Source organism: Myripristis murdjan, chromosome 17 (assembly GCF_902150065.1).
Source record: "Myripristis murdjan chromosome 17, fMyrMur1.1, whole genome shotgun sequence".
NCBI classification, from domain to species: domain Eukaryota; kingdom Metazoa; phylum Chordata; class Actinopteri; order Holocentriformes; family Holocentridae; genus Myripristis; species Myripristis murdjan.
This window is the reverse complement of record NC_043996.1, coordinates 7,829,145-7,854,290: the sequence shown is the minus strand read 5'-3', so window position 1 is coordinate 7,854,290 and position 25,146 is coordinate 7,829,145. Positions and strand designations below refer to the sequence as shown.

At 40.4% G+C, this 25,146-nt stretch overlaps 2 protein-coding genes across 3 annotated transcripts; both read left to right on the top strand.

Moving 5' to 3' along the window:
• Positions 1-346: 346 nt before the first annotated feature.
• Positions 347-4,494, top strand: LOC115375514 (cAMP-dependent protein kinase inhibitor alpha-like). Its single transcript, XM_030074941.1, has 3 exons — positions 347-576; positions 1,195-1,385; positions 2,853-4,494. The coding sequence occupies exons 2-3, from the start codon at positions 1,223-1,225 to the stop codon at positions 2,924-2,926; spliced, it is 237 nt and encodes a 78-aa protein (XP_029930801.1). The 5' UTR covers positions 347-576; positions 1,195-1,222; the 3' UTR covers positions 2,927-4,494.
• Positions 4,495-5,145: 651 nt separating this feature from the next.
• lyn (LYN proto-oncogene, Src family tyrosine kinase) lies at positions 5,146-24,947 on the top strand. 2 transcript variants are annotated; one of them, XM_030074940.1, is made up of 13 exons: positions 5,146-5,275; positions 10,586-10,662; positions 11,340-11,382; positions 12,070-12,178; positions 13,101-13,199; positions 13,357-13,460; positions 13,597-13,746; positions 14,081-14,233; positions 19,957-20,139; positions 20,381-20,457; positions 21,568-21,721; positions 22,532-22,663; positions 23,708-24,947. In XM_030074940.1, the coding sequence occupies exons 2-13, from the start codon at positions 10,591-10,593 to the stop codon at positions 23,908-23,910; spliced, it is 1,479 nt and encodes a 492-aa protein (XP_029930800.1). In that variant the 5' UTR covers positions 5,146-5,275; positions 10,586-10,590; the 3' UTR covers positions 23,911-24,947. The 2 variants fall into 2 exon arrangements, with proteins under 2 accessions (XP_029930800.1, XP_029930799.1); XM_030074939.1 differs by having other exon boundaries at positions 10,586-10,722.
• Positions 24,948-25,146: the final 199 nt, after the last annotated feature.

Below are 25,146 nucleotides of genomic sequence, written 5' to 3'. Positions count from 1 at the left end.
GGGATTATTGTTTAGCATAATGGAAAAAATACAGTTTCTGCAGCCTACTACCTCTGATTCAGTCACTGTTGCAGATTCGGATTATAGCTCTTTTTAAGCTAAAACATAAGGCGTCCGTTTTGTCATTTCTGACATCCAGGATGTAAAGTGGCATAGCTTCCGAGGTGCTCCTGAAGGCAACATCCCTCCTGTATCGCTGGTGCTGCTCAGCGCTCTCTCCTCTCATCCTTTTGTGTCTACTATCCAATCAGCGCTCAGATACAGGTTTGCGGGCTGCTCATTGGTCGAGAAGGAGGAAGATGCGACGGCCATGGAAAAGAGACGGGGGCTTTTAAAGCCATCCTATTGATGCCAGTATGGTCGCTACAATATTGTTTTAATTGTGTGCAGGCGCTGAGGTGTGTCCGCGCTTATTTCCCCGAGTCCATTTGGTGATCTGCACGCAGGGCGCCGCGCCGCTCGGGGTTTTGTGGCTCGTCTGATGGGATGTTGGGCCCGTCGCGCTGATTTGTAGGTGAAGTCACTCCCTCGGAAATGTAGCTTCGGGCTGCAACACTGGAAGAGCTCTCACTAAAGGTAGGACAACGACAGATCCTGAAACGGGATAAAAACAAAGAGCATCATTGAGTTGACTTGTGGCCCCTGATTCTTGGTGCTTCGCCCGTCGTCACCGGCTGCCTTTATATCACATGAGGTCTGCGTTTGATTTAGGCTGTGGAGTATTACACAAGCATATGATCAGCTATATAGGGTTGATTATGTTGTCATTTGTGGAGTCCAAATTCTGCAGAGTGGTAAGCTATTTAAAATAATGACTACTCATGAATTTATGTGGACTTCAAACCACCAATGACAGCATTTTCCACTGACTGTTTTCATCATAGTCCAGTTTTCCCAGCCCAGGCCTAGACCATTTGGATCCATAAGCTGCTAATATATATAGTCTTATTAAGGCATTGTAAGGAAACAGGTCAGTATACACAGGCTACAGTAGCTGTATGTGTATATGATTTTATGTTGCATGCTTTCACTCTGTGTAATCAAAGGACCAAACTACAACTGATCATCCTACTCACTTAAAAGAAGTGAAGATGGCAGCGTGGAAATATTAACGCTGGCTGGATTTGAAGATGAAGTTGAAACCGATTTTACGCACATTAGACAATCCAGCCTGCCCCTCTTCCTGTTCTGCAGGCGCTGCTGTGTGAACGATGCATGAGCGATGGCTGACGTCGAGGCCACGTACGCAGACTTCATCGCCTCCGGCAGGACGGGACGTAGGAATGCCTTGCACGACATCCTGCAGAGTCCCACTGACCCTGAGGGTCGAGAGCTCCCCCTCACCCTGTCCCTGTCCCAGCTGCACATCAACGCTGGCGGGGGAGGTAAAATGCCGCTTTGTATTGTATTCTCTCACTTTGCACTGTAATACAATACAGCATTTCACCTGCTGTTCAAGTCATCCTGACACGGCCTCAGCAACCCATAAACACAGAGCAGGGATGTCAGCTCCTTGCTGTATTCATAATCATTCATGTTTGATATGAATATAATAGCTCCAACTAGTCTGAAGCAAGATCAGGAGGCAAAATTCAGTATGATCACTCTCCAAAAGGTTTTGGCCATTGTGGTGGCATGCCAAACTGTGTGAAGAAAGAATATTTTCCCATGACTCAAAAGTTGGACATTTTTTCTTGTTCTCTCCTTTCTTCTTTTCAAGATGGGGATGACATCTCAAATGTATGTGCACAGCAACCCCTCAAAATGTATTCAGTTTGAATCACCATCTTGGCAGTTGGTCCATCTGACCTTCTGCCAGGAAGCGGGATAACTTGGAAAGTACCGGACGGACTTTCAGGAAACATACTGGAATGTTGGTCATGGGTCAAGGGGAGGGCTTAGCTAGTGTCCAAACATGCACACCTAGTACCACGAAACATGGCAGGCATGTTGGTCATCATAGGCTCATGAGGAAGTGACTAGCTCTTTGGTCCAGTCAGCAACAAAAGGGCCACTGTGGCAGCATGGTCTTGCACACACAGGGCTGCGGTTTCCAAACACGTCCATGTAACATCACAAAACGAGGTTGGTCGTGGGTTTGCCATCATTTTACTAATCTAATGTTATATTAGAAGAGGTGAAGGCTAGCAAAGTGCTTCAATCTGATAGGTGCAGCTGTTCACTCTTGAGCAAGCAACGGTGTTAGATGTGGACATGCTCAAAACTCTACCATTAAAAGCCTCCAAAGTTTTTAGCAAGTGAGCCACTATGGCAATGTCCACTAGGAAAACATTAATTAACATATTGTTACAGTGCTAGTAAGAGTCAATGCTCTTTCAGCTCAAGCGGGATATTTTCACTTTGCTGGACAGTTGGTTGGTCTCTCCAGTGTCCAGATAAACTGTTACCCTACAAGAGGAACTGAAGCCCACCCAGACCTGCTGTAATGGATAACTGTAGAAAATACAGCCTCTAAAACTCTATTTTATTTCAGTTATTTTAAGTTTGAAACTCTCAGACCTTGGTGCATGATGAAGACAGAACTCGAGAATAATACTAAATAAAATAAAGGTAGAAAAGAAAATTCCTCCTTAACAGGGTTTACCATCCCTATAACTTTTTGCCTCATCATAACCAGTCAAAACTGTGGGATGAAGAGGCTGGTCAACAATTTCGGGTCATATACCTGTTATTGTTGTGCAGTTTACACTTCAGAATAGCTGACTGTGATTTCTTTATTCCAAAAAGACAGTGATTTCATTATGTAATGGCCAACTTCAGCTTCATCAGAGTCTGGTATATTTATTTATATTTTTCTCTTCTTCTCCCACGTGTTCCCCTGTTGTGTGCAGATGGAGACGACACCGCGGACAGCCAGAGCTCCTCCACCACGGCCCAGAGGGAGGCGCAGCAGAGGAACAGCTAACCCGCCACGCGCTCCTGCCAGGGAACGGCGGGTTGCCGGTTCGATCCCCGCCGCCACCATGAGGGCGTCTCTCCAATGCCAGCTGGTGACTGGAGGGTAGCTGGCGTTGCGGTTGCCCACCCACTGCTGCTATGGTGCCCATGAGCAAGGCACCGAACCCCAATCCACTGTAGGGGCGCTGTGCTGCGGATCACCCAGTGCTCTGATCTGTCTGTGGCTCTGCTATGCACTGGAATAACAGGCTGTGTTTCAGAGTCGGGGGTTACACGCAAAAGACGGATTTCTGTTGCTCTTTGAAAGGGACACGAGGATGATTTTACTTTCAGTCTTATTTATTAAATAGGCAGCCCGGCCTAATGTGGGTAGCTGTAGGAAAGCGATATAGTTGAGAATAACATCTAGCAGAGAGCTTGTGCAAGACTATCAGTTTTATTTTATAGTGTGAGCCATTTGTAAGACTACTGCAATGTAATGAAGTCATAATGGAAGATGTTTGTAGAGGTAGAGATGCTGATAGAGAGCAATCTAGATCTGGCACGATTTTTATCACCAGTTAATGGCTTGTTCTTCCTTTAAATTGACAATACTGTAGAGAGAATAGGACCACTGGACTGTACAGGACCTGGGCAAAGAAGCAGTTTCAAATATTTAAATACCGGGGGGACAACAAAGGGTACACTTGACTTTTTCCGCATCTATAGAAACGGCAAGTTCAGCATGTAGGCTGTGGCAGTGTTTGGTGAGAGAAAATCAGTTGCTCTGTACATTCATATGTGTGAGGTCGGGCTGTGCTGTAGAGGGCAGATGATGGTCTGATAGTGCCCGTTTTACCGCAACAATACTCACTTGTGTTTTTTTTTGTTTTGTTTTGTTTTTGTGGGGACGCTGAAAATATTCCAGAGATTCACCAGGAATCATACTGGACAGAATGCATGGGTGACAGATTTCAAGGGTTTAATCAGTTTTTTAACATCAAGCTGGGTTTTGCTTTGTTTTGTATTGTTTTTTTTTTTTGTTTGTTTTTTTAATGATTTTTAGCCCTTTTAACGACTTTACTGTAAGCATTTCACCATGTACCAAACTGTACCGAATTAGTGTGAAGTTTCTATCTCTGCTGTTGAGTCTAAACCTGGTTCCTGCTGACTTCAAATACATAATGAGAAGCCTAATTGCCCACCTAACAGGCCATCAAATGCCATGCATGCCAAAACACACCATTAATGCAGTGTGTATTTCATCATTTTCCCCCTAATTGTTGCCAACTATAATCATGAATATTGCCGCTTTTCTGTGTCTCATTGTTCTCGTCCTATAATTTAAATGTCTTCCCAAAAGAGGAATTGTTGTAAGGGGATTATAACTCATTTTGATATTCACTAAGGTTTTCAAAACGTCAACTGCCATGTGACTGTAGTGAATTTCACCAACTGTCTATAATTCAGCATGTAGAAATATGACAGGTGCATGACTTGGCAAAGTGTTTTGGTGTTCTGTCTGATCATCTATGACCGTTTTTCTACTCCTCATGCTGAATAATGTAGAATAAATAACCGATGACTGTTCAGTGACAGGTTGGCTTGTTTATTCATTCATTTGTTTAGTTGCTTAGTTATTGTAGTTCTACAACTTATCCAAAAGGCGGCACTGTGAGAGAATATATTAAACCTGACATTTGCACCTACATTATTGAAACTCTCGTAATTATAAACCTGCAATGTGTATCCAACACGTGCAGTTTTTATTGTGACGGATCTATTCTCAAAACTTTTCAAATAGAGCCCAACTCACAATATCAGTCTTTAAAAAACAAATTATTTGTGAAAATACATGAGGGAATGTTACCACCGGAATGTATACAGATACTAACAGACATCATCAATCAATCAATTTTTAGGTTTGGGCATTTTTTTTTTCATTGTGTAATCTCACTTTGTTACTTAGTAAAATGACTCAAATCCACAATGGGTTACTAAATCAAGAAAAGACCCTCTGCTTTCCCTGCAAGTGTGTGTGTGTGTGTGTGTGTGTGTGTGTGTGTTAGTTGCTGATTATGCAAATAATCATTAGACAACTGTACCAGGAAGTTTCAGTGAGAAAGAAAAATCCCCAACCAGCTCCAGTAAGTTCCTCATTCTGGTGTCTGGGTGTAACAGTTCATGTCCACCAGTTGGCCACAGGGCAACTCAGTCCCTCCAGTCAGTCATTCAGTCAGTCAGTCAGTCAGCCAGTCAGTCAGCCAGCCAGTCAGTCAGTTGTCACTTGGATGAGAAACGCACACTGGAAACCTGAGGATTAAAAACTTTCTCCACGGAGGATCAGCGATTGTCTGAATAAAGGATATAAAGAGAGGTAAGCAAAAACGCATGTAAAATGTGAATGAATCCAGCCACAGATGTGCATTAGTTCATGGTGTGATATCACTGTCTTATCACACTCACAAACGCACACCCACAGACACACACGCACACACACACACAAACACACACACACACACACACACACACACACACACACACACACACACTAGGAGCAGCACAGTCCGTATTCACTGGTGAGCACTTGTTGACATTCCAGGCTAGACAATGCAGCCAGTGATCAGGGCTGCAGGGTAAAATGATTGTCTGTAACAGAACTGTAGTGACTTGGGGGGGGGGGGGGGGGGGCAAAACCACTGGAATAACTGGATATCAGATAAAGGGGTAACTGGATTGCAGATTTATTTCAGTATCTAGTAGTAGCGAGGGTCAGTGTTATTGTAAGATTGCAGTTTGGAGGAGTTTAGGAAACTCTCAGTAATGGTTTCCCACAATTGTAGATGCTGCTGCTACTGAAATTATTCACAGCTTGTGGATGGAATAAGTCATCACTGAGTCATTAGTCATGCTATGGCCTCTGGGGCAATGTGATTTGGGAAGTAGATTTTAAAAAAGTGTTATTCTTTATCCTTTCCTTTCCTTTCCTTTCCTTTCCTTGTCTTGCCTTTTCTTTTCTTGCCCTCCCTCTCCTCTCCTCTCCTCTCCTCTCCTCTCCTCTCCTCTCCTCTCCTCTCCTTTCCTTTCATTTCTTTCATTTCCTTCCATTTTCTTTCCTTTCCTTTCCTTTCCATTCCTTTCCATTCCTTTCCTTTCCTTTCCTTTCCTTTCCTTTCCTTTCCTTTCCTTTCCTTTCTTTCCCTTCCCTTGCCTTTCCTTTCCTTTCCTTTCCTTTTCTTTTCCCTCTCCTCTCCTCTCTATTCCTTTTGTTTCCTCTCTTCTGATTGGCCCAATCCAGCCTAGAGACCAGAGAAGGAAGTGCGTGTGCATGTGCGTGTGTCAGTCACAGCCAAAAAAAAAAAGAAAGAAAAAAAAGCCCTATCTGCTCAGATCCTGAGTTTCCAGTGGTTTCCTGACTGTCAAGTTAAAAATATGACCACCACAACTGTCCCAGAAACGAAGCCGACAGCGCTTCACTCTTTGTTACAGTGCTTCACTCTTTGGTTGCTTCACCAAACACCAAGCCTCAAAAACACACCACTGTTGCACAGGTTTTTTTTTTTTTTTTTTTTGGTTGCTTTCAGTTCAATTTTAAACCTCCAGTTAGACAGGTGAAACCCATGCTGAGAGCGTGTTCTGTTTTTCATATGTGCTCTTTTTCTGTCTTTCCATTAGTGTTACTGCTGCTGGAAACTGATTTTTTTAATTAATTTATTTATTTATTTTATGTCACTTTGAGTTCAGTTGAATTACTTTCAGTCAAAGTCAATCAGCTCATTTCAGTGCAGGTCCATTACAACACAACATTCAGCTTGAATGCAATGACACATGTGAATCGTCGCATTGTGTTTTCTGTGCTGGTTTTTGCCAGTTTGGTCTCCCTGGGAACTATTGTATCACATAATATCAATAGCATCAATTTATTATACAGTTGTAATGTACAGTGAAGTTCCCTAGCAACAGTAAATGTTATTGTATGGTAAACAAAGGACAGCATAAACAGGCTTCCATGTGTGGTCTGTGTAAAAGTATCACTTCCGGCTGTACACTCGTGTATTATGACCGCACACGCTCCTCTTACCACTAAAGCCATGTGTCTGAATACATGGCGCAGCATTCAGCCACCACAGGCTCTACAGAATGCAATAAAAGTCTCTTTTCTCACACTATGAAGCAATCAGTTACAATGATTGCTGCAAAATGCTGTTTCCCAAAATGAGGCACCAGGGACCAGTGAATTCAGAATTTGACCAGCCAGTTTTATATCATAGAAAAAGATGGTTTGAATTAGTGATGGAACTGCTGAAGCCATTCTTTGAAGATACTGAGCCCACAAGGTCTCATGCAGGCAGTTTAACAGTCGGCCTGCTGAGCTGAGAAAATATAGACCAGCTGGTATCAGAGTCTGATCTGAGAGAGATTTTTGATCCTGGATTTTATAAGAGAGTTTTTAAGAGATAGATTATAAGATGTACCGTTGCTTTTTATGGTTTTAGTGATCATATTTATTATGGTTTCAAGTCTATCATACGTTTCCTATTTTACATTCTGTGCTATTCTGTATTTTACCTTTCAGTGTGTTCTGTTCGTGCATTTTCTGTACCTGACCTGAGATTGTAAATGAGAGGTTTTTCCTCAATGGTTCCTTCACAAGATAACGAAATGCTACGAAATAATAAGAAGAGAAAAAGCATAACTTTAAGAAACAAAATCCAAGAGGGCAACAGAACAGACAAAGAGGAAGACAAAACAATGAGGAAGTCATAACTGACCGTAAGAGGTAAATAAAACTGAATTTGCTTCAGCAGACAAAGCTGTTAAATGCTCTCTATTGGCTCCAAAGTTTGAGGAAACCGTAAATGTTTCCTCTAGGAAGATGACAACAATGGTTTCTGCCCGGGGTGAATTCTGATAAAAATCTATTTTGGCTATTCCGTCTAACAAGAGCATGTCAGGGCAAAAAGCAAATAAGCCAACGGCGGCAGGCATTGTTTCTCTCTGTCTGACTGTCATGAGAATAATGAAATGAAACTTTCATGAGCAGCATCCGGAATAACCACAATTAGCAATGTTTCAAGCTCTTTTCTAATGGTCAAATCTTCTTTAAGTCGACTTTTTCCACATAAATAAACATCTGTAATGCTACTTTTTATCATAAACTGACATACCACAACAATCATTCAACTTTAACCAGTACATGGAAGCATTCCAAGCAACTGCATGGACATCCTTCTTTCTTGAGAAAAGTGATGGAAGTGATGCGGTTTTGTGTTTATGGACACAAGAGCAGCATGAATTATTAATATATATTTTTAAAGAATACAACACACAAAGAAGCAGCAATCTAGTGAGTGTGTTTTATCATGTAAGAAAGTTAAGGATATGTCATTCTGAACCTGTGTATGTGTTCCTGTAGAAATAGATATAGAGTCTAAAACATCCCTTGTCAGACCTTTACTGTGAGCCTAGAAAATATGATTTTGCAAATTACCCTCAGAGACATGGTGAAAATTATACATGAAAATGTGTGTGACTACACTCTTTCCACAAGGGCATGCATACGTTTGTGTGTGCGCAGCAGCAGCGTTTTCTCTCATTTTCCTAAGAAATGACAACATAAGAGGATGTACGCTCACAACAGCTCTGCCTCCCTCGTTCATGTCCTATTTATATTGTGTGGTGAGGGTGCTGCAAGCGCAATTTGACCCATTGTAACACAGGAAGTGTCTATGATGTTTCTAAGAGTATGTGGTCACTTGTGTGTGTGTGTTTGTGTGTGTGTGAGAGAAAGAGATAGTAGATGGAGACAGAGATAAGAGGGAAGTAGAGAAAGCCATAAAAGAGAGGAGATAGTGTTTCTGTGAGAATCCTTCTACTTCCTGCTGGGAGATAGATAACAGCTATGACTTCTATCTAAAACCACAGAACACAATAGAGGGAAAGAATTGCAGTAATCAGCATTTCATCACCATGGCCGTGCTGTCATGGCCACAACAGAACTACATGCAGTTTACATGAAATGGGACGAGAGGGGAGAGAGGAAAGCAGACACGATGACACGAGAGCACACCAAATAAGAGTGGGCTGATGGAAGTGTTCGAAGGCCCTTACTGAAACCAGTATTTTTGGACTGATCTCCTGATATTTCATCTTTTGTGCCAACAATGTGTATTTACATTCCATTTTCATGCCAAAAAAGCACTCAATCAAGACTCAATCAGCAATGTGAGTTTGAAAAAGTTTCGGAAACAGCCTTTAGAGCATCATAACACACCAAAACTTTCCCCTGAAACTCATCTGAAACTCGTGGTCTTGGTCAGCAGCTCCTTAAGGCAGAATGAGGCGGATCTCTCTCTCTCTCTCTCTCTCTTTTTTTTTTTTTTTTTTTTTTTTTTTTTTTTTTTAGCACTGACAGCACTGAAGCTTGTTGTGTAAAATCATATCCTCACCTCCATCATACAAGCAGTGGGCACGACTGACTGGCTCATTTTGAACAATATTGGCCATATTGGCAAACCAACATATGAGTCTAACATGAGTAAGGCCAGAGTATTGAAGAGTATTGAGTAGGTGACATTAAAGGAGAACAGCAAACAGTAGCACTATGTTCTCTTCCTCCCACTTTGAGAAAGCCATTATGACCATAAAAATACAGAAGAGCAAACCTGATGACTTAAAATTACATGCCACATCCACGCCAAAGCATGCGCATGCACATGCAGTCAAACGTCAAGCTAATGTTGCAAGCTAATGTACACAGGACTTTGGTTTGGTTTAGGCACCAGAACTACTTGGTTAAGGTTAGGGAAAGATCATGGTTGATGTTAATAAGCAAACATTAGCAAGCTGATGTAAACAAGAAATGAACACCGGTCTCACCTCAAACTTGGGTCGGCTGAGTGAAAGTTGCATTAACCTACCCATCAGAGTTTTTCGCTCTTTTTACTACTGGGAATTCAAGCGTCCAACACGACTAAGGATCCTAATGAACTTTGCATTGGCATTATTTACATGGTGCCGGTTTGTGACACCACCACACGATGCATTAAGAAAGTTTAGTTCAAATTTTGATCTCTGATTTTCCCTTAAATTTCCTGTCAATTTCCTGTCAGAAACTGTTTTTCCTCATATTGTGAGACAATGTCACATACATATTCTGTATCTGCCCGCTGCAGTGCTTCACTGAAGCTCCATCACACCTGTATTGAATGAAATACTCAAACCTAAGATGTCATTTTATAGCTGCAGCATCATATCAAACAGAAAATATCTAAGTGTCTTATGCGTCATATTAGACACATTTCCCTGTAATTCAGCAGGACATATTTGGTATCTTTGGAAACCTCAGGATTTCCACTAGAATTTAAAATAAGTGTTGAGGGCTTGAACAAAGCAGTATGCATTTGTAATGACAACCCCACATGTGGGATGGTGAGGAGGTGCAGAGTTTAAACAGCTTGTACAGCCTTCATTACTGCTTATGTGTGCACTAGCTATTACTCTAATTATGTATGTGTATTTCCTATTTTTGTGATCATGAAACATCAACACAAAGAAAAGAACAATAACTCATTTTTGACTCATTTGCATGAGCTGAAAAGTGCCAACATGCTGGCGGCCTCTGCACCTGTACATGAGTGAGCGTGCAGCCCCGTTCACTTTGTCTCTCTCTCACTTCCTCACACAGACAGGATGGGCTGTGTGAAGTCCAGGCTGAGCGAGGGTCTGAGCGGAGCGGTGGAGGGGAAGATCAGACAGCAGCCCGTACGTACCGAGCAAACCCACTATGTCAGAGATCCCACCTCCAATAAAAAAAACACCATAGTAAGTAGTGGGACACTTGGGCTTTGAGAAAACTTCAGACTTCATTGGAATAATCAGTGATCAGATGTTGACCCTTTCACCTTTTGAGATGCTTCTGATGTTTGCCCATCATGATACAGAGTGAAAGAGCCACAGTGAAGTGAAAATCAAGTGCATGCATCTTCATTGTTTTTCTTAATGTGCTCAGCTGCTTTTAAATTAAGCACAGAGAGTGATGAAGAAAATAATCACTGGCTGAGAAAAAATAAATGCTTCAGCCTTAACTTTCATTCACAGACAGCATAGAAGAGACTTGAATGAGGCAAGCCTTCCTGTTTGTATTTCGGTACACCCCTCAGAGAAATACAAACTCGGACATTTTGACATAAACAGCACTTCCCTGTCCCACAGAAATTTACAATAATAAGGAAATGAACAGAGAGTTCTGCATACTAGATGCAGTGACAATGTTGGTCAAATGAAACGTAAAAGAAAGTGAGACTTAATTTAGTAATACCTAAACTAATCATGAACCTCCACATTTCTAATATTTTTCAATTACTTTGCACAAATAATGGAGGGATTTATTATCTTATCACTGCTATTTCTGATGTAAAAGTGTTGATCTGTCTGTTTAGAATAACTCCCTGTTGCCCGGGCAGAGGTTTCAAAAGATGGAAGGTACGTTGCATTTCTTTCTTCCATCCTTTCCATTCATTCATTCGTTTGTACCTTGTGAAGAGTATCACGCGTTTGGAAATATAATAACTTTTTAGCTGTCATCACCTTACAATTTGACAATTTCAGAAAAAAAAAAATCTTCATGGTTTACTGTTGATGGTTTACTGTTGAGTGACACTAGAATTTTTCTTTAAATTGCAAAAAGGACTGAAGAAAAGTTTAATATTGTATGTTATAAGCTAGTGCACATGATACACACTATGGATTATAAAAATAAAATAGTAAAATTATCATTGTTAAATCTGAAAAAAAAAAAAAGTCAGTTAAGCTCTATCATAGGTAAACATGAATGAACATGAACATATTTAATATTACAGCTGAATTTAACATTAGGCTATCAAATTCAAACACAGCTGACCAGTTTCTGATGCAAATCACAGGTTCAGCCTAAACTCAAAATATGACATAAAAGTTAAATGAGTGACTTCAAAACTGCATCAAAAGCGTGAGCAGCTGCCATTTGTGGCTTAGGGTTTTGTCTGTATTTGGTTTCTTTGTGAGCGCTGGCCCTGGACTATCACACATGGTGTTGCTCACATAAAATTCTGTGCACTGATAAATAAACTGTATTTATTGTGCTGTTATTAACACATTAATGATTTTTTTCCTTTTGGTTTCTTCCCGTAGAGCACAGTGGGGGGGCTGACAAAATTGTGGTCGCCATTTACTCATACGAGGCCATGCACCCCAATGACTTGGGATTCAAGAAGGGTGAAAAAATGAAAGTTTTAGAAGAGTGAGTGTCTGCTGTTCTTTTATTATCTACAACCTCAGATGGAGCAGAAACCACAGACATAGCTATGCAGTGAAACACCTGGTGGCTGGTTTTTAATTTATGTCTGCTGTTTACATGATTGTTAGTTTCATTTTTTTTTTTTTTTTTTAGTTTGTTTTGTTTTTTGCGTTAGTTATGTCACTGTACTCTAAAGTGGAACCAAACTCAAAGAATAAAAAATAAAATAAAATAAAATAAAATAATAAAAAAACAATAAAAAAAAACAAAATAAAAAAAGTAAAATAATAAATAAATAAATAAATAAATAAGGCTAGACTGGGTATTGAAATGTCTACAGTAGCCTATGGTTTTAAAATGATGCACAATTGTAAACATGATGGATATGATATGAACTATTCATTGAGAGTAAATTCAAATTAAACTGGCAGGACGACTGCTGCTAAAAAACCCACAGGATGCTGGTTATCACAAGTGAATTAATGAAAACCGCACAGATACAAACAAAATCTACAGATAGGCAGATCAGGATCTTGATCTGCAATCACTCTGTTGCATCCAATCTGACATTTCAGCAAATATTTCCAGCTGATCGAAGGACTGTGGGTTTCTATAGTAGCAGTGAATTTCGCAGGGAGCATTTAAAGGCAATGAAGATGACAGTTTTACCAACAATTTCAACAACAGCGTCATTTTCATGACTGTTTTGTTTCCCCCAGCCCACCATGCTATCCACATGGATTGATTTGCCACCACTCGTTATTGCAAAAGGCATCATTGCCCACCTGTGTAATTTAATAATGTTGATTATGAATCATTGCCTCTTCAATCTGTTTTCCCATGTGTGCGAGTACAGTAAATCAAAGTAAACTCAATCAAAGAAAAAGAAAAAATAATTGTGTTAACATGAAGCGCTATTCCCCAGACACGGTGAGTGGTGGAAGGCCAAGTCTCTGACGACCAAGAATGAAGGATTCATCCCATCCAATTATGTCGCCCAAGCTGACACCATGGAAACAGAGGAGTGAGTAGCTGCATCTGAATAAGTAGCTTTTGTTTTTTTTTCTGAATAAATCTTTTCAATTGACTGTTTCTTTGTCAGCACTTGTGCAGAAATAACAATAAATTACATTTTAGACGACGTTTAAACAGTGTGATTTTCTGATTCTGTTTTGATGCAGATGGTTTTTCAAGGACATCACGAGAAAGGATGCGGAGAGACAGCTGCTGGCACCGGCAAACAAACCAGGATCTTATCTTATCAGGGAGAGTGAGACAACAAAAGGTATGGAAATGTGACAGCTATTCCAGCAGCTCACAGAGAGAAGCATATTCACACACAGTTGCTACTTCTGATTACAGTAACTGAACCTTTACGCTCTATATGAGGAGTCAACCAGCTTTTCTTTTCTGTTCTCCAGGGAGTTACTCCCTGTCCATCAGAGATGTGGACGTCCAGGGCTCACATATAGTCAAACACTATAAGATCAGGACTCTGGATAACGGTGGCTACTATATCTCTCCTAAAATCACCTTCCGCGACATCGGCAGCATGATCAAGCACTACCGACGTAAGTAGGACACTGTCATGAAAGAGTTTTATTTCAAAATCCATCTTTTTTTTTTAAACCCACGTAAAATGTGAGACACACCTCAGTAAAAGGTTTTCTGGCATATAAAAAATGAATCTATAAACTCAGTATTGACTGTTGCTTTTGTTAGGGGAACTTTACCTACTTAACAGAGGCACCTTTCATGGTTTAAGCAGTTTATTTATCACTTTGATTTCATGCAGAATACCCAAACCCTTTTATCAAGGAGTGGGTCCGCCATATTAATCATTACTAAGGAATATGGAGGACTAAAACAGGAATACATCAGTGTACTTGTTTGTATGCTCTCCAGATCAACCGGATGGCTTGTGCCGGAAGCTGGAGCATCCATGTGTGAAACCCAAAGCTCAGAAACCGTGGGATAAAGATGCCTGGGAAATTTCCAAAGAGTCTATCACGATGGTGAAGAAACTGGGAGCAGGGCAGTTTGGAGAAGTCTGGATGGGTGAGTACACAGATGAGAGTGGGAGATTTTTAACCCCTATTGAAGCTGGACGGTTGACTGAGGCTGCAGTCCTTGATGGGAGCTGCTTAGTCAACCAGTTCTTGGTTGCTGGCCACTGAGTAACTCAACTGCAGCAGGAGCAGGATAAAGGCGATAGATGCAGTCTCTACGGACCTCGGCAGTGCAGTTTACATTGTGCGCTACAGCGTCAAATTTGGTGGGAAATCTGCTGTATTGTGCTTGGGCACAAAACAGTATGTGCCAGCTGTCCTTCCAGTGCAAACAGTGTCATCACTAGAGGGTTTTCAGCCCAGTTGCTAGGAAAAAAATTGAATTTTACATTTTTGCAAACCAGCGCTACATTGAAATGTCACGTTTGCGCCAGGATGGGAGGTTGAGCAGGTAGTAGGTGGTGCTATCAACAGGACTTTGCCTCTGCAGACCAGGGTTTGAGTCCTGTGTCAAGCATCAGCCCTGTTTTGGGGCGACCTGGTTGCTCACCAGATAAGAGAGTGTATCGCTTGTTAAGGCTGAGTCCTGATCGCAGCGTCCTGCGGTCAAATCTGACCTCAGGCCATTTGCTGCATGTCATCTCTCTCTCCCGTCTTTTCTGTCTCTCTCTAAATAAAGCAGAAATGCCAAAAAAAAAAAAAAAAAAAAAAAAATCTTTGAAGCTAGTGCATAAGCTGTATTTGTTTTTAGCAAACATTACCTAACTATTCGTAATGTTATCCAGAAAAGGAAGTCAATTCTGGCACAGACTTTTTCACCACCTTTTCAGGGAATTACTTGACGTTTCAGTCATAAGACCGTTACTCATACTTTACAGTGAATTTGCTTGCAATCATGGACATGCCTCCAATACAGCTGTGATATATCAGGCAATTATGGATTGCATTAATTATGGATTAATTACTGTGTGTAGCGGGTTTGAAATGGTGGGCTCAAGACAGAGAAATGAGAGTGAGGCAGCTGATCAGTTCAAAGAAAGTTTATTACGATTTTGGGTGCACCACTCATCCCTGACTCATCGTCAGGGATGAGTGGTGGCTTGATTGCAGAATAATGGAACTCCCGGTGAGGGCTGGGTGGAGGGCTAGGCTGGCAGAACCCGCTGGGTGGCAGAGTGGTTGCAGGTCTGGTGCTGGAGGCCGGAGAGGAGCTGGAGCCGAGACAGAAAAAATTGAGTGTTACTCTCACAGCAGAATATATCAAAAACAGGCAAAATACTGGCCTGAAAGCGACTGACAGTGTTACTGAGTCAACAATCTGGTGAGGTCTGGTTGTAAGAGGCAGCCTCTTGTAGTTTAGTGTTGATTATCTGAGGATCTCAGGATACACCTCCACGATGCTTTGCGGCCCACATTACAGCCTATTTCCCAGGGTACCTTTCGGTCCAGTTGAATTTCTGGATCAGCCACCATTGCTGGAATTATGAAGCATGTTTTAGACTGTCTTAATGTTTATATCATGACGTTTTGATAAGTTTTCATACCTGTAATTACCACCATAGATTCGGTTTAGCTGTTAACTGTATCCAAACAACGCCTGTAAATGCAAGTTTAGTTAGATGGATAGGCATTTTGCATGATGTTTCCATAGCAACCATCAGCGCATCAGGTACGTTACAATGTAGCCATGTGTACAATTACTTTAATTGGGATAGTCTGTTGCAAATGGATCTTTGGGGAATTTGATTTCCTGCATCACACAAGAGAGTGTGTGTTCCTTTCAACCTTTGCCTAACCTTAACCAAGTAGTTTTGGTTTTAGTTTGCTGACAAAATTAACAAAGCAAACAGTGGCTAAACAGGCTCCCCGACACTGCCTGCAAGTCTAAATATTGATATGTATAATATTGACATGTAATGTTTTTGTTTCAATGTTTTTGTTTCAAATGTTAATTTTGTCCTTTGGTGGCTGAGTATTTGTATTTTGTTGAAATGAGAGCTGGTGTGTGATGGAGCTCTCTGTAGCCGAGCGGGCTTGCTGTCTGATGACGATGTCATGGAGGCCGCTGCACAGAATATTATAATAAAAAGCTAAACATGAGCAGCCTCATTATCAGGTCACTTTATTATTTACTCACAGAAACTAATGCTACATAAGCTGTAAATGATAGTATGAGTCATTCAACACAAATGACTCATACTGCAGGGAACACATGGAGCTAAGCATCATTTACTGGATTATTAAAAAGAGAGAGAGAATGTGTGTGTGTTTGTGTGTGAGTGTATGTGTATGTGTGTAGTGGTAAATACTACATAGTTGAGACCAGAACACATTTTCCCCAACACAGTGAGGGTATTTTTTAAGGAATAATTACATTTTGGACAAAGGCAACTACAACCACAACAGCAAATTCGAGCTCAATGGTTAAGGTTTGGGTCAAAGTTACAACGAGGTTTCAGTTAAGGTTAAGGTAAGGTCAGTTAAGGTTAAGGTAAGGGTTTGGGTTATGTGTTGGTATGGTTATAGTTGAGATTAGGAATGGCTGTAGAAGGCTGTAAAAAATGAATGGAAAATTATATAATGTCCTCACAAAGATAAAAATACAAGATTGTGTGTGTGTGTGTGTGACATCAAAATTTCCAGGTTTTCCAGGACCATGTGAACTCTGACTTTCCTTTTATTTGTTCGGTCTCTAATATAGAAACCTGGATAAAATAGAAATTGTCTTCTTTCAAATTTGCATTCTTTCATTCTGTCTTTCCACCGATGAACGTGGTGGAAAGAAAGCCACACTTTGCTGGATAAAGAGATTCGGCTGGAAACATTATGCCATTTAAAACTGAGCACTGCAGATTTGAGCCGGTAGACAAAAGTTCTGTTTCCTCAAAATCAAGATTCAACTTCCCTCTCTTGTATATAAAAGATGGCTTTGGTGTGCTTGTATGTGGGCGATATTTTTTGTCAGAGTAGACTCCTTTCCACTGGAAAAATGTTCATGTGTTCAACCATACTTCTGTGGTAGTCCGATGAACCTTACAAATGTAGGCAGTTTCAGAACACGTTGGCGTCAGTGATATAGGAACTAGGAGTGTGTGTGATGGGACATTTGCATTGTACCCTCTTGCTCTTTCTCTCTCTCCCACACACACACACACACAGACAAGCACACACACACACATTCACTAATAGGGTCAGGACTGTGCAGGGGTGCGGTTGGTAGGTGGAGAACGATAAAAGAGAAACTAGGATTGATTGCACTTCACTGCACAATTTGAATATTTGCAACACTCACACTTCCTCCTTCACAATCTTTACAGTGATGAAAGGCCCAGTCAGGTTGTACATTTGTAAACAGCTAATACGCTGGACCTCTGCAGTGGTTTCCATGAGGATTATATGGACCCTCAAGTGTTCTGTTAAATGAATGGTTATTATGGATGTGCATAATAGTCACAGACAGTAGACAGTCCTGTGGAGTGATATAGTTGAATCCATTTGGTTCATTAGACAATGAAAGCACTCCATTTTTGTGAAGTTCTTTGTGTGAAAACTTTATATTTCACTGATACATGAAAACATTCAAATATCACTGAATAAATACAAAAATTCCTCAATTCATCAAATGTAAAATTACATTTTTCTATTAGTTTCTAAAAAACATTTGGACAAGAGCTTTATTGTCTGCAAGCAAAAGGAAGAAATATGCCTTTCAGCTTACATTTGCTGAAACTGCCATTAAAAACATATATTTAAAAACATAAACAAATACACACTTGCAATAAAAACAACAACAACAACAAAAAAAAAAAACATTTCAAACATCAACTGAAGTGCAAAATGTGCAGCTGTAGTAAGAACGTGGTCAGGGATAAAAAAGTGAATGACAAAGTGCTCCATTTCAGGATCAAAACCACAAATCATGTCAAAAATAAATTGCGATTTCTGCTCTGTAATTGTGCACTGGAGGAATGAGGAATGGTCATTGAGGCTTGTCAAAATTTGGGGGTGCTATTTAAACTTACTAGCATTGCTCACACCCCCTTTGCTGACTGAATGTTGTCCTTGGTCTTCCCTCTAGCTAATATCAGTAAACAGTTTTGCATATATTCAAATACTCCAATATTCAAATATGACGAACCAGCCGCCTGTAGCCATTCTGCTTCTCCCCTAAACTCCCCCTTTTGGCTCCCCTCATCAACTTTCTCATGATACCATATAGTTATTTGTGACCTGTGCATCATTTCAAGTGTTGTCATGCTGATAGCAGTGTTTATTTATACTCTGACAGGGAGATGTCAGAGCAAATCTGCAATAATCCATGCTTAAGATACACTCGGCAATGTCATGCTTTGACAGCTCCAAATGGCAGGGAGAGGTAACCGTTTGAAACTGATCAAACTAAACACCCAGAAATCATATACTGAGATGTAAGTAAACTATAGCACTCCTTTGTTTACCAAGCTGGCCTAGTCTGTAAGGACACCAAAGGGATGAAAGGCATAAAAGATCAAATGTCAGTGAGTTCAGCGTTCTCGGGACTGCACCTTACTCGCTGCTGTTTTGTTCTTATGTTTCGATTTGTCACTTCCTGGCTTTAAAAGATGTGGCTCTACATACTTGACCCAAGAGTTTTATTTGAGCAAACTGGGCTATTATGGAACACGCCGATCTGTGTGAATATTCACTCAAGACTGATTTCGATACTTTTACCCGTATTGACACCAAACGATTTTTTTCTTCAAATAGCTTTGCCTAGTTTGCTGTTGATGAAATGCCCCAGCACTGACAAGAACGCCATATTTTCCATGCATCATTAAGCAGACTGCGCTCTTGCTCCCCAGAGGAGTGTGTGACAGTTGGTGTTTGCTCAGTGGGCACTGAAGCTTAAACAGCAATTATAATGTTACTTCCTGGTATCTGCTTTCAGACCCGTCAAACAAGTATTTCTCGGGCTAATACCAATCACTTTGTGGTTTGGGGTTTTTGTGACACCTAACAAAGACTGGGATCGACTACAAAATAACCACCAGTACATCTATATCCATATCCTGGACGAGCATCAACTGGCTGAAATTATCTGTTGATTCACTATATATGGTCATTTGATAGTGTCTATTTTATGTTTTCTTATTTTTTAGGTGAATTCATTACTTTACAATACATACATTGTAGATGGACTAAAGATTACCATCTCCTAAGTGAAATTCATCATTTGTTTGAACAGATGCCTATTTCCATTTTTCAAATTAAATTTAGTATTGAAAAAGTTATATACCAATCCAGGATTATATTATTCATATCTAAAGACTGTATGTGTGGGTTAATTTGTGTGCATCAGTTCATGCAGTTATTAGTGCCATTTGTTTGTGTTGGTCAATGGATGGCCCTATTTACTGTCACTCTTACTGTGACTAAAACAAAGCATTTACTGTATGCCAGGACACGATGGGTGATTGCATCATCAGCTTAGCCTAGTGGCAAGAAAATCAATGACGAAAGACATACTCAGGTTTGATCATTTCAGCTGTTATATTGGTCAACTTCAAAGACGAAACAGGTGGCAAGCTTCAAATAGCTATTTCTCACTTTCAGTATGTCAGTGCCTCTGTCTATATTTCGCCTCCCTCACTTCTGGCAACAAAAAAGCTGCCATGGAAGACACTGAAGCAATGCACCTGTCAAGTAAAATCTTTCATACTTTTGTTGAATAATAGACTTATGTGATTTCTGTGTGTCCTCTCCACCCCACCACCACCTGTCCTTTTCAATCAGCCTACTACAACAGCACAACCAAAGTTGCGGTGAAGACCCTGAAGCCGGGCACCATGTCGGTGGAGGCCTTCATGGAGGAAGCCAATCTAATGAAGAAGCTGCAGCACGACAGGCTGGTGCGGCTGTACGCCGTCGTCACCAAGTCAGAGCCCATCTACATCATCACTGAATTTATGGCAAACGGTGAATAATCTCTGCATTTCTGTTTACTTTTGCGCAGCTGATGCTGTCATCTAGAGCAACAATGAGCTTTGATTCGTAGATCACCAGGAAAAAAACATCCAACAATAAGGAGAGCAAATGTCAACTGTTTACTGCCCTGACAAAATTAATTTAAGAGTGATGAGAGTGAACACATACATTCAAACACTGATGTTGACATTTATCCCATTTTCTTCAAAGTTTCAACTCTTTTTGTTGCCAGGGAGCCTACTAGACTTCTTGAAGAGCGATGAGGGACGCCACTTGCAGCTACCCAAGCTCATTGATTTCTCGGCGCAGGTGATTTCCACACTTCATGAGAAAAGCTCGCTCCCTGCACAGCTCTCCCTCTCTCTCTCCACACGGTTGTGAAATAGATGGTATCACTTTTTCCACTGGTGAACTGAAAGGAGGAACAACAACCAAAAGTGGAGCTCTCTGCAATTGTTCAGTTCCAAGCCTGAAGTGGAGTGTTGCTCTGTGGGAAGAGCTTGTCATCGGGGTTAGGAGTTCAGTTCCCTGTGTGGACTAATGGCTCAAACACGCCCAGGGCAGACTGGAGTTTGTAGACAGAAATAGAGTCTCTTTTGTAGAGTTAAATCTCATTGGGCGAAGCCAAAGAACCACAGTTATTCAGGTTAAGTAACATTAAATTGGATCCCAGTGAAAAAACCTGAGGGGTAAGAGCTCTCTTGGGCTGAAAAATCCAGTCTAGCTGTGTTACGTTCCCAAGGCTAGTTAGTCTAATCCTAACCTCTAGACCTGGCTGATCTTCCAGGTTCATACTGGGACAGACAAAATCAATGTGCCAGGCTGCTATCTCTCTGAGATAATGGATGCCATAGTCACGAATGATAAAGGAGAAGGAAATTCATTCACATTGACACTAATCTTTTTATTTGACCAGTATGACCAGTATGACTGTAAAAATCACTATCTTAGCATGTCACATTCACTCGTAAAAATCTTGTTTTTCTTCCAATAAGTTAAATAAATCAGCCATCAAGATTAACCATGACCAGCTCTGCCTCTGAGGAATGATATTGGTTTGGATTTTTATTTCAAGTCCCTTACTTGCTTCAGATACACTTCTAAATCTAAGTTCTAAGTCTAAGTCTTGGATGTGAACTTGTATTCTTGGGTGTAAGTGTCTCTTCATTGTTTCCACTGTTCAGCTGAAGCAGTTAAGGGGCCATTGCTGTGTGTTTCTTCTTACAGCCTTTGGGATTTTTAATGTAAGCAATGCATGGATGATTTTGTGGAACGGTGGTATTGTACATTCATTTCCTTGATATGCGTTTTCTCTTCTAAATTCCTTTTTCCTGTCCTGCTCATACGTTTTTGATGACGCCTGGGTTAGAGCTGACACAGAACTTTTTCTGTCCACTGTCTGTCGTTGTGCTGCTGCAGATAGCGGAGGGTATGGCGTACATCGAGAAGAAGAACTACATCCACAGAGACCTGCGAGCAGCCAATGTTCTGGTGTCAGAGAGTCTGCTCTGTAAAATAGCTGACTTTGGACTGGCCAGGGTTATAGAGGACGATGAATACACTGCCAGAGAGGGTAAGCTTGTGTACTGTATGTGTGTGTGTGTGTGTGTGTGTATGTGTGTGTGTGTGTGTGTGTGTGTGTGTCCATTCTTGTCTGAGTTTTTTTCCCCATTACATGTGATCTAGTCTCTCTGTCTGATTTAATGGATATTTTTGACAGAGCAACACTGAAATCCCCCTTTTGCACCACGGGACCTTTCACAGTAAAGTGCTCGCAGCAGAATACTGCCTCAGAAAGGTCATTATATTATTTAACAAGTGACCTAGATAGTTTGGATTTTACTTTTTGGCTGGCCTTCTCTTCTTGCAGATAAAAAAAAAGCACGGTCTGTTTGATTTGTGTGATTTGTTTGTATAAGAAAGCCTATAATTTCTTAGATAAATGCACCAGCTCCACAGTTTCACAGTCGTAGGATGTAATTTTGCACAAAGAGGCAGACAGAACAGAACAAAAACTGATTGCTGTTGTCCAGTCTGCTTGGATTCTGCTGGCACAGTTTGCTTTTGCTGTGTATGGAATCCTTATGTGATTAAATTAAACTTTATTTTTAGGGTACAGCACACAGCACATAGAATATAATCATAAAAACACAGCACATAGAATATAGTCATAAAAAGACTCATTACATAACATTCCACTGCATAAATGGATCTCTGATTCTTACTTACAGATGTCATTAACAGGCACATGAAACTAAATTTGTGTGCATGAACTGTATGAACCTTGTTTTATCTGTGATATGAAGTTAAAATGTGTTTATGTGTGTGTGTGTGCGTGTGTGTGTGTGTGTGTGTGTGTGTGTGTGTGTTTTCCGGTGCCCAGGAGCCAAGTTTCCCATTAAGTGGACCGCCCCAGAAGCCATTAACTACGGCTCCTTCACCATCAAGTCAGACATGTGGTCCTTTGGGATTCTGATCTACGAGATTATCACCTTTGGGAAAATCCCTTACCCAGGTGAACTTCTCAAAAACACTCACATCACACTTTGATGTCAGTTTCTTGCTCTGACCCTCACTGCAATCAGGGTTAGAAAGATAAAAAGATTATTGTTGTTATTATTACTATTTTCAGTCGTAATACTTGTAAAAGTAGTAGTAGTAGTAAAACAGCAGTAGGGGTTAGGCAGTAGTAACTGTAGTAGCTGCAGTAATAGCAGCAGTAGTGGCTGTAAAAGAAGAATGTTTGAGTACTTATCTCTTCGATAAGTAATGTTTTTCAACTATTGCCATTTACAATAACCCAAGAAAGTTATTTCACTGGACCTACAGTATTATTAAGATGTAAATCATTCTTCAGATATTTATTGCCATCTACTGGTCAATTGAATTTTCTATGCATGGAAACAAAACAGCTCTTTCATTGCACTGATCCTACTTTGTCATGCAAGCACTAGTAATAGTACTAACACTCCTCTTACACCTTGTTTGCTTTTACATCTGATTTAATGTTCTACTACTACTAAAATACCAGCACCTATTTCCAAAACCACTTCTCACTACTATGCTACTATCAATACTAGGCTAGGGGTGTAAAACCAAACCGTTCGATATGGTGCAAACTGTCCAAATTGTACAAAAAAAAAAAAAAAAAAAAAAAAATTATATATATATACATACATATATATATATATATATATATATATATATATACATATATATATATATATATATATATATATATATATATATATTGAAAGTATTTTTATGTTTGTTTTAAATAAGTGCAAATGCAAACAAGTTTTACAAGTAAGACAAAATAAGAGAACATTGGAAATGGCAGTGTTTTTTCATCCCTGTTGACCAAAACAAACTGAACCAAAACTGAAATCAGAATACACCACTAGAACATACGACTACAAAAACTAGCACCACCCTTGTGTCTGCTAGACTTTGCATGTGCCCATGTGTGTGGTCATACATCTGTGTTTGTTCCTGTTTCATCTCTTTCTGTAGAATATATTGCCATGTTCATGCCTCCGTCTGTGTGTGTGTTTCCCAGGTATGACCAAAGGGGAGGTGATATCTTCGATACAGCGCGGCTACAGGATGCCCCAGCCCGACAACTGCCCCGCAGAGCTGTACGATATCATGATGTCCTGCTGGAAGGGCAAACCGGAAGACAGGCCCACCTTTGACTACATCCAGAGTGTCCTGGACGACTTCTACACCGCCACAGAGGGACAGTACCAGCAACAGCCTTAGAGAGCAAAAACGAGACAAACACACAAAGACTAAGGAAGAGACTTGCAGAGAAAAAGGAAAAAAAAAGACACTTCATAAGGGAGTTGCTGCCAATACATCCATACATGCAGTAACTATATGTCACATAGATTAGATACTTTTGCCACTCAAAGTGTACTTCAAATGAATCCCATCTATGTAAAAAACACGTTTTCGTATTGTTTGAAACACCTTTTGACAAATTCAGAGGTATATGCAAGATTTTCAACAGCAACACACATAAGATCAAGAAAGAAAGAGGCAGGGAGGAAGGAGAGAGACAAAAAGAAAGAGAAAAATATTCAAATTTTGCATCAACAGACAGAAAGTGATTAACATTCATAACCAAAGGTGTGTGAGAAGGTGTCTGTTCTGCTTTTTTATGCTTTCACTCTATAGTCTATCAACTAGACATTTCAAAAACCAAAAAAAAATTACATTTCACGATTTGTTTGTGTGTTGAGGCATTGAAACAACCCGAGACATAATATATTGGTATAGAGAGCACTGGCTGTACAGATATTGCCATGTCAGTAATACCAATTCCCAATCAATCAATCAGTGTGTACTGGCTGATTGGAAATAAGAGTCCAGACTACATGAGGGTTGGTGTCCACTTGATTTGTTTCTGCACAGACAGAGTGACTTGACTATGCAAAGAGATGACGTATGTTCACACGTTCACACTCGTAAACTCCATGACTGAAGTTTTACAGACTTTGTTCGCTCTTGATCAGATTAATCTCACTTAATACGCAGCTTTGGTGGGCTTAATGTGAAATGAAGGCATCATTCCATACACTTAACAAAAGTCATTTTTCTAGCTGGTGCTGTCAGAACGCAGAATGTTGGAGGAATCCTGATCCATCCACTGATTTATAATGTACATTCATTATATTATTAATCCAGAGCAATGGGTTCATATGAAAACTGAGTTCCGTAGTAGTATTTATCACTTGAAAGCTGGTATATTTTCAAGTATAAAACTTTTATCAACTTTCTTTGCCATAGGAAGTGAAGGCGTTTCACATTTTGTGATATTTCATAATGTCATGATCATTTCTTTTAATGGTTTAGAGGGAGAGGGAGTTAAGGCTGTACACACGTTATTTCAAAATTATGTAAGATACATTTGGTAAGCTGCTCTAACTGTAGTACCGCCATGCCCCTTTGGAAAGCAAGACTGAATACCGTCAAATTGTTATTTCTGGTGCTTGT

Coding starts and splice junctions, on each gene's coding strand:
- LOC115375514 (XM_030074941.1), top strand. CDS start 1,223: ATGGCTGACGTCGAGGCCACGTACGCAGACTTCATCGCCTCCGGCAGG. Junction 1,386..2,852: donor CATCAACGCTGGCGGGGGAG/GTAAAATGCCGC, acceptor TGTTGTGTGCAG/ATGGAGACGACACCGCGGAC.
- lyn (XM_030074939.1), top strand. CDS start 10,591: ATGGGCTGTGTGAAGTCCAGGCTGAGCGAGGGTCTGAGCGGAGCGGTG. Junction 13,200..13,356: donor GACACCATGGAAACAGAGGA/GTGAGTAGCTGC, acceptor GTTTTGATGCAG/ATGGTTTTTCAAGGACATCA. Junction 20,140..20,380: donor CACTGAATTTATGGCAAACG/GTGAATAATCTC, acceptor TTTTGTTGCCAG/GGAGCCTACTAGACTTCTTG.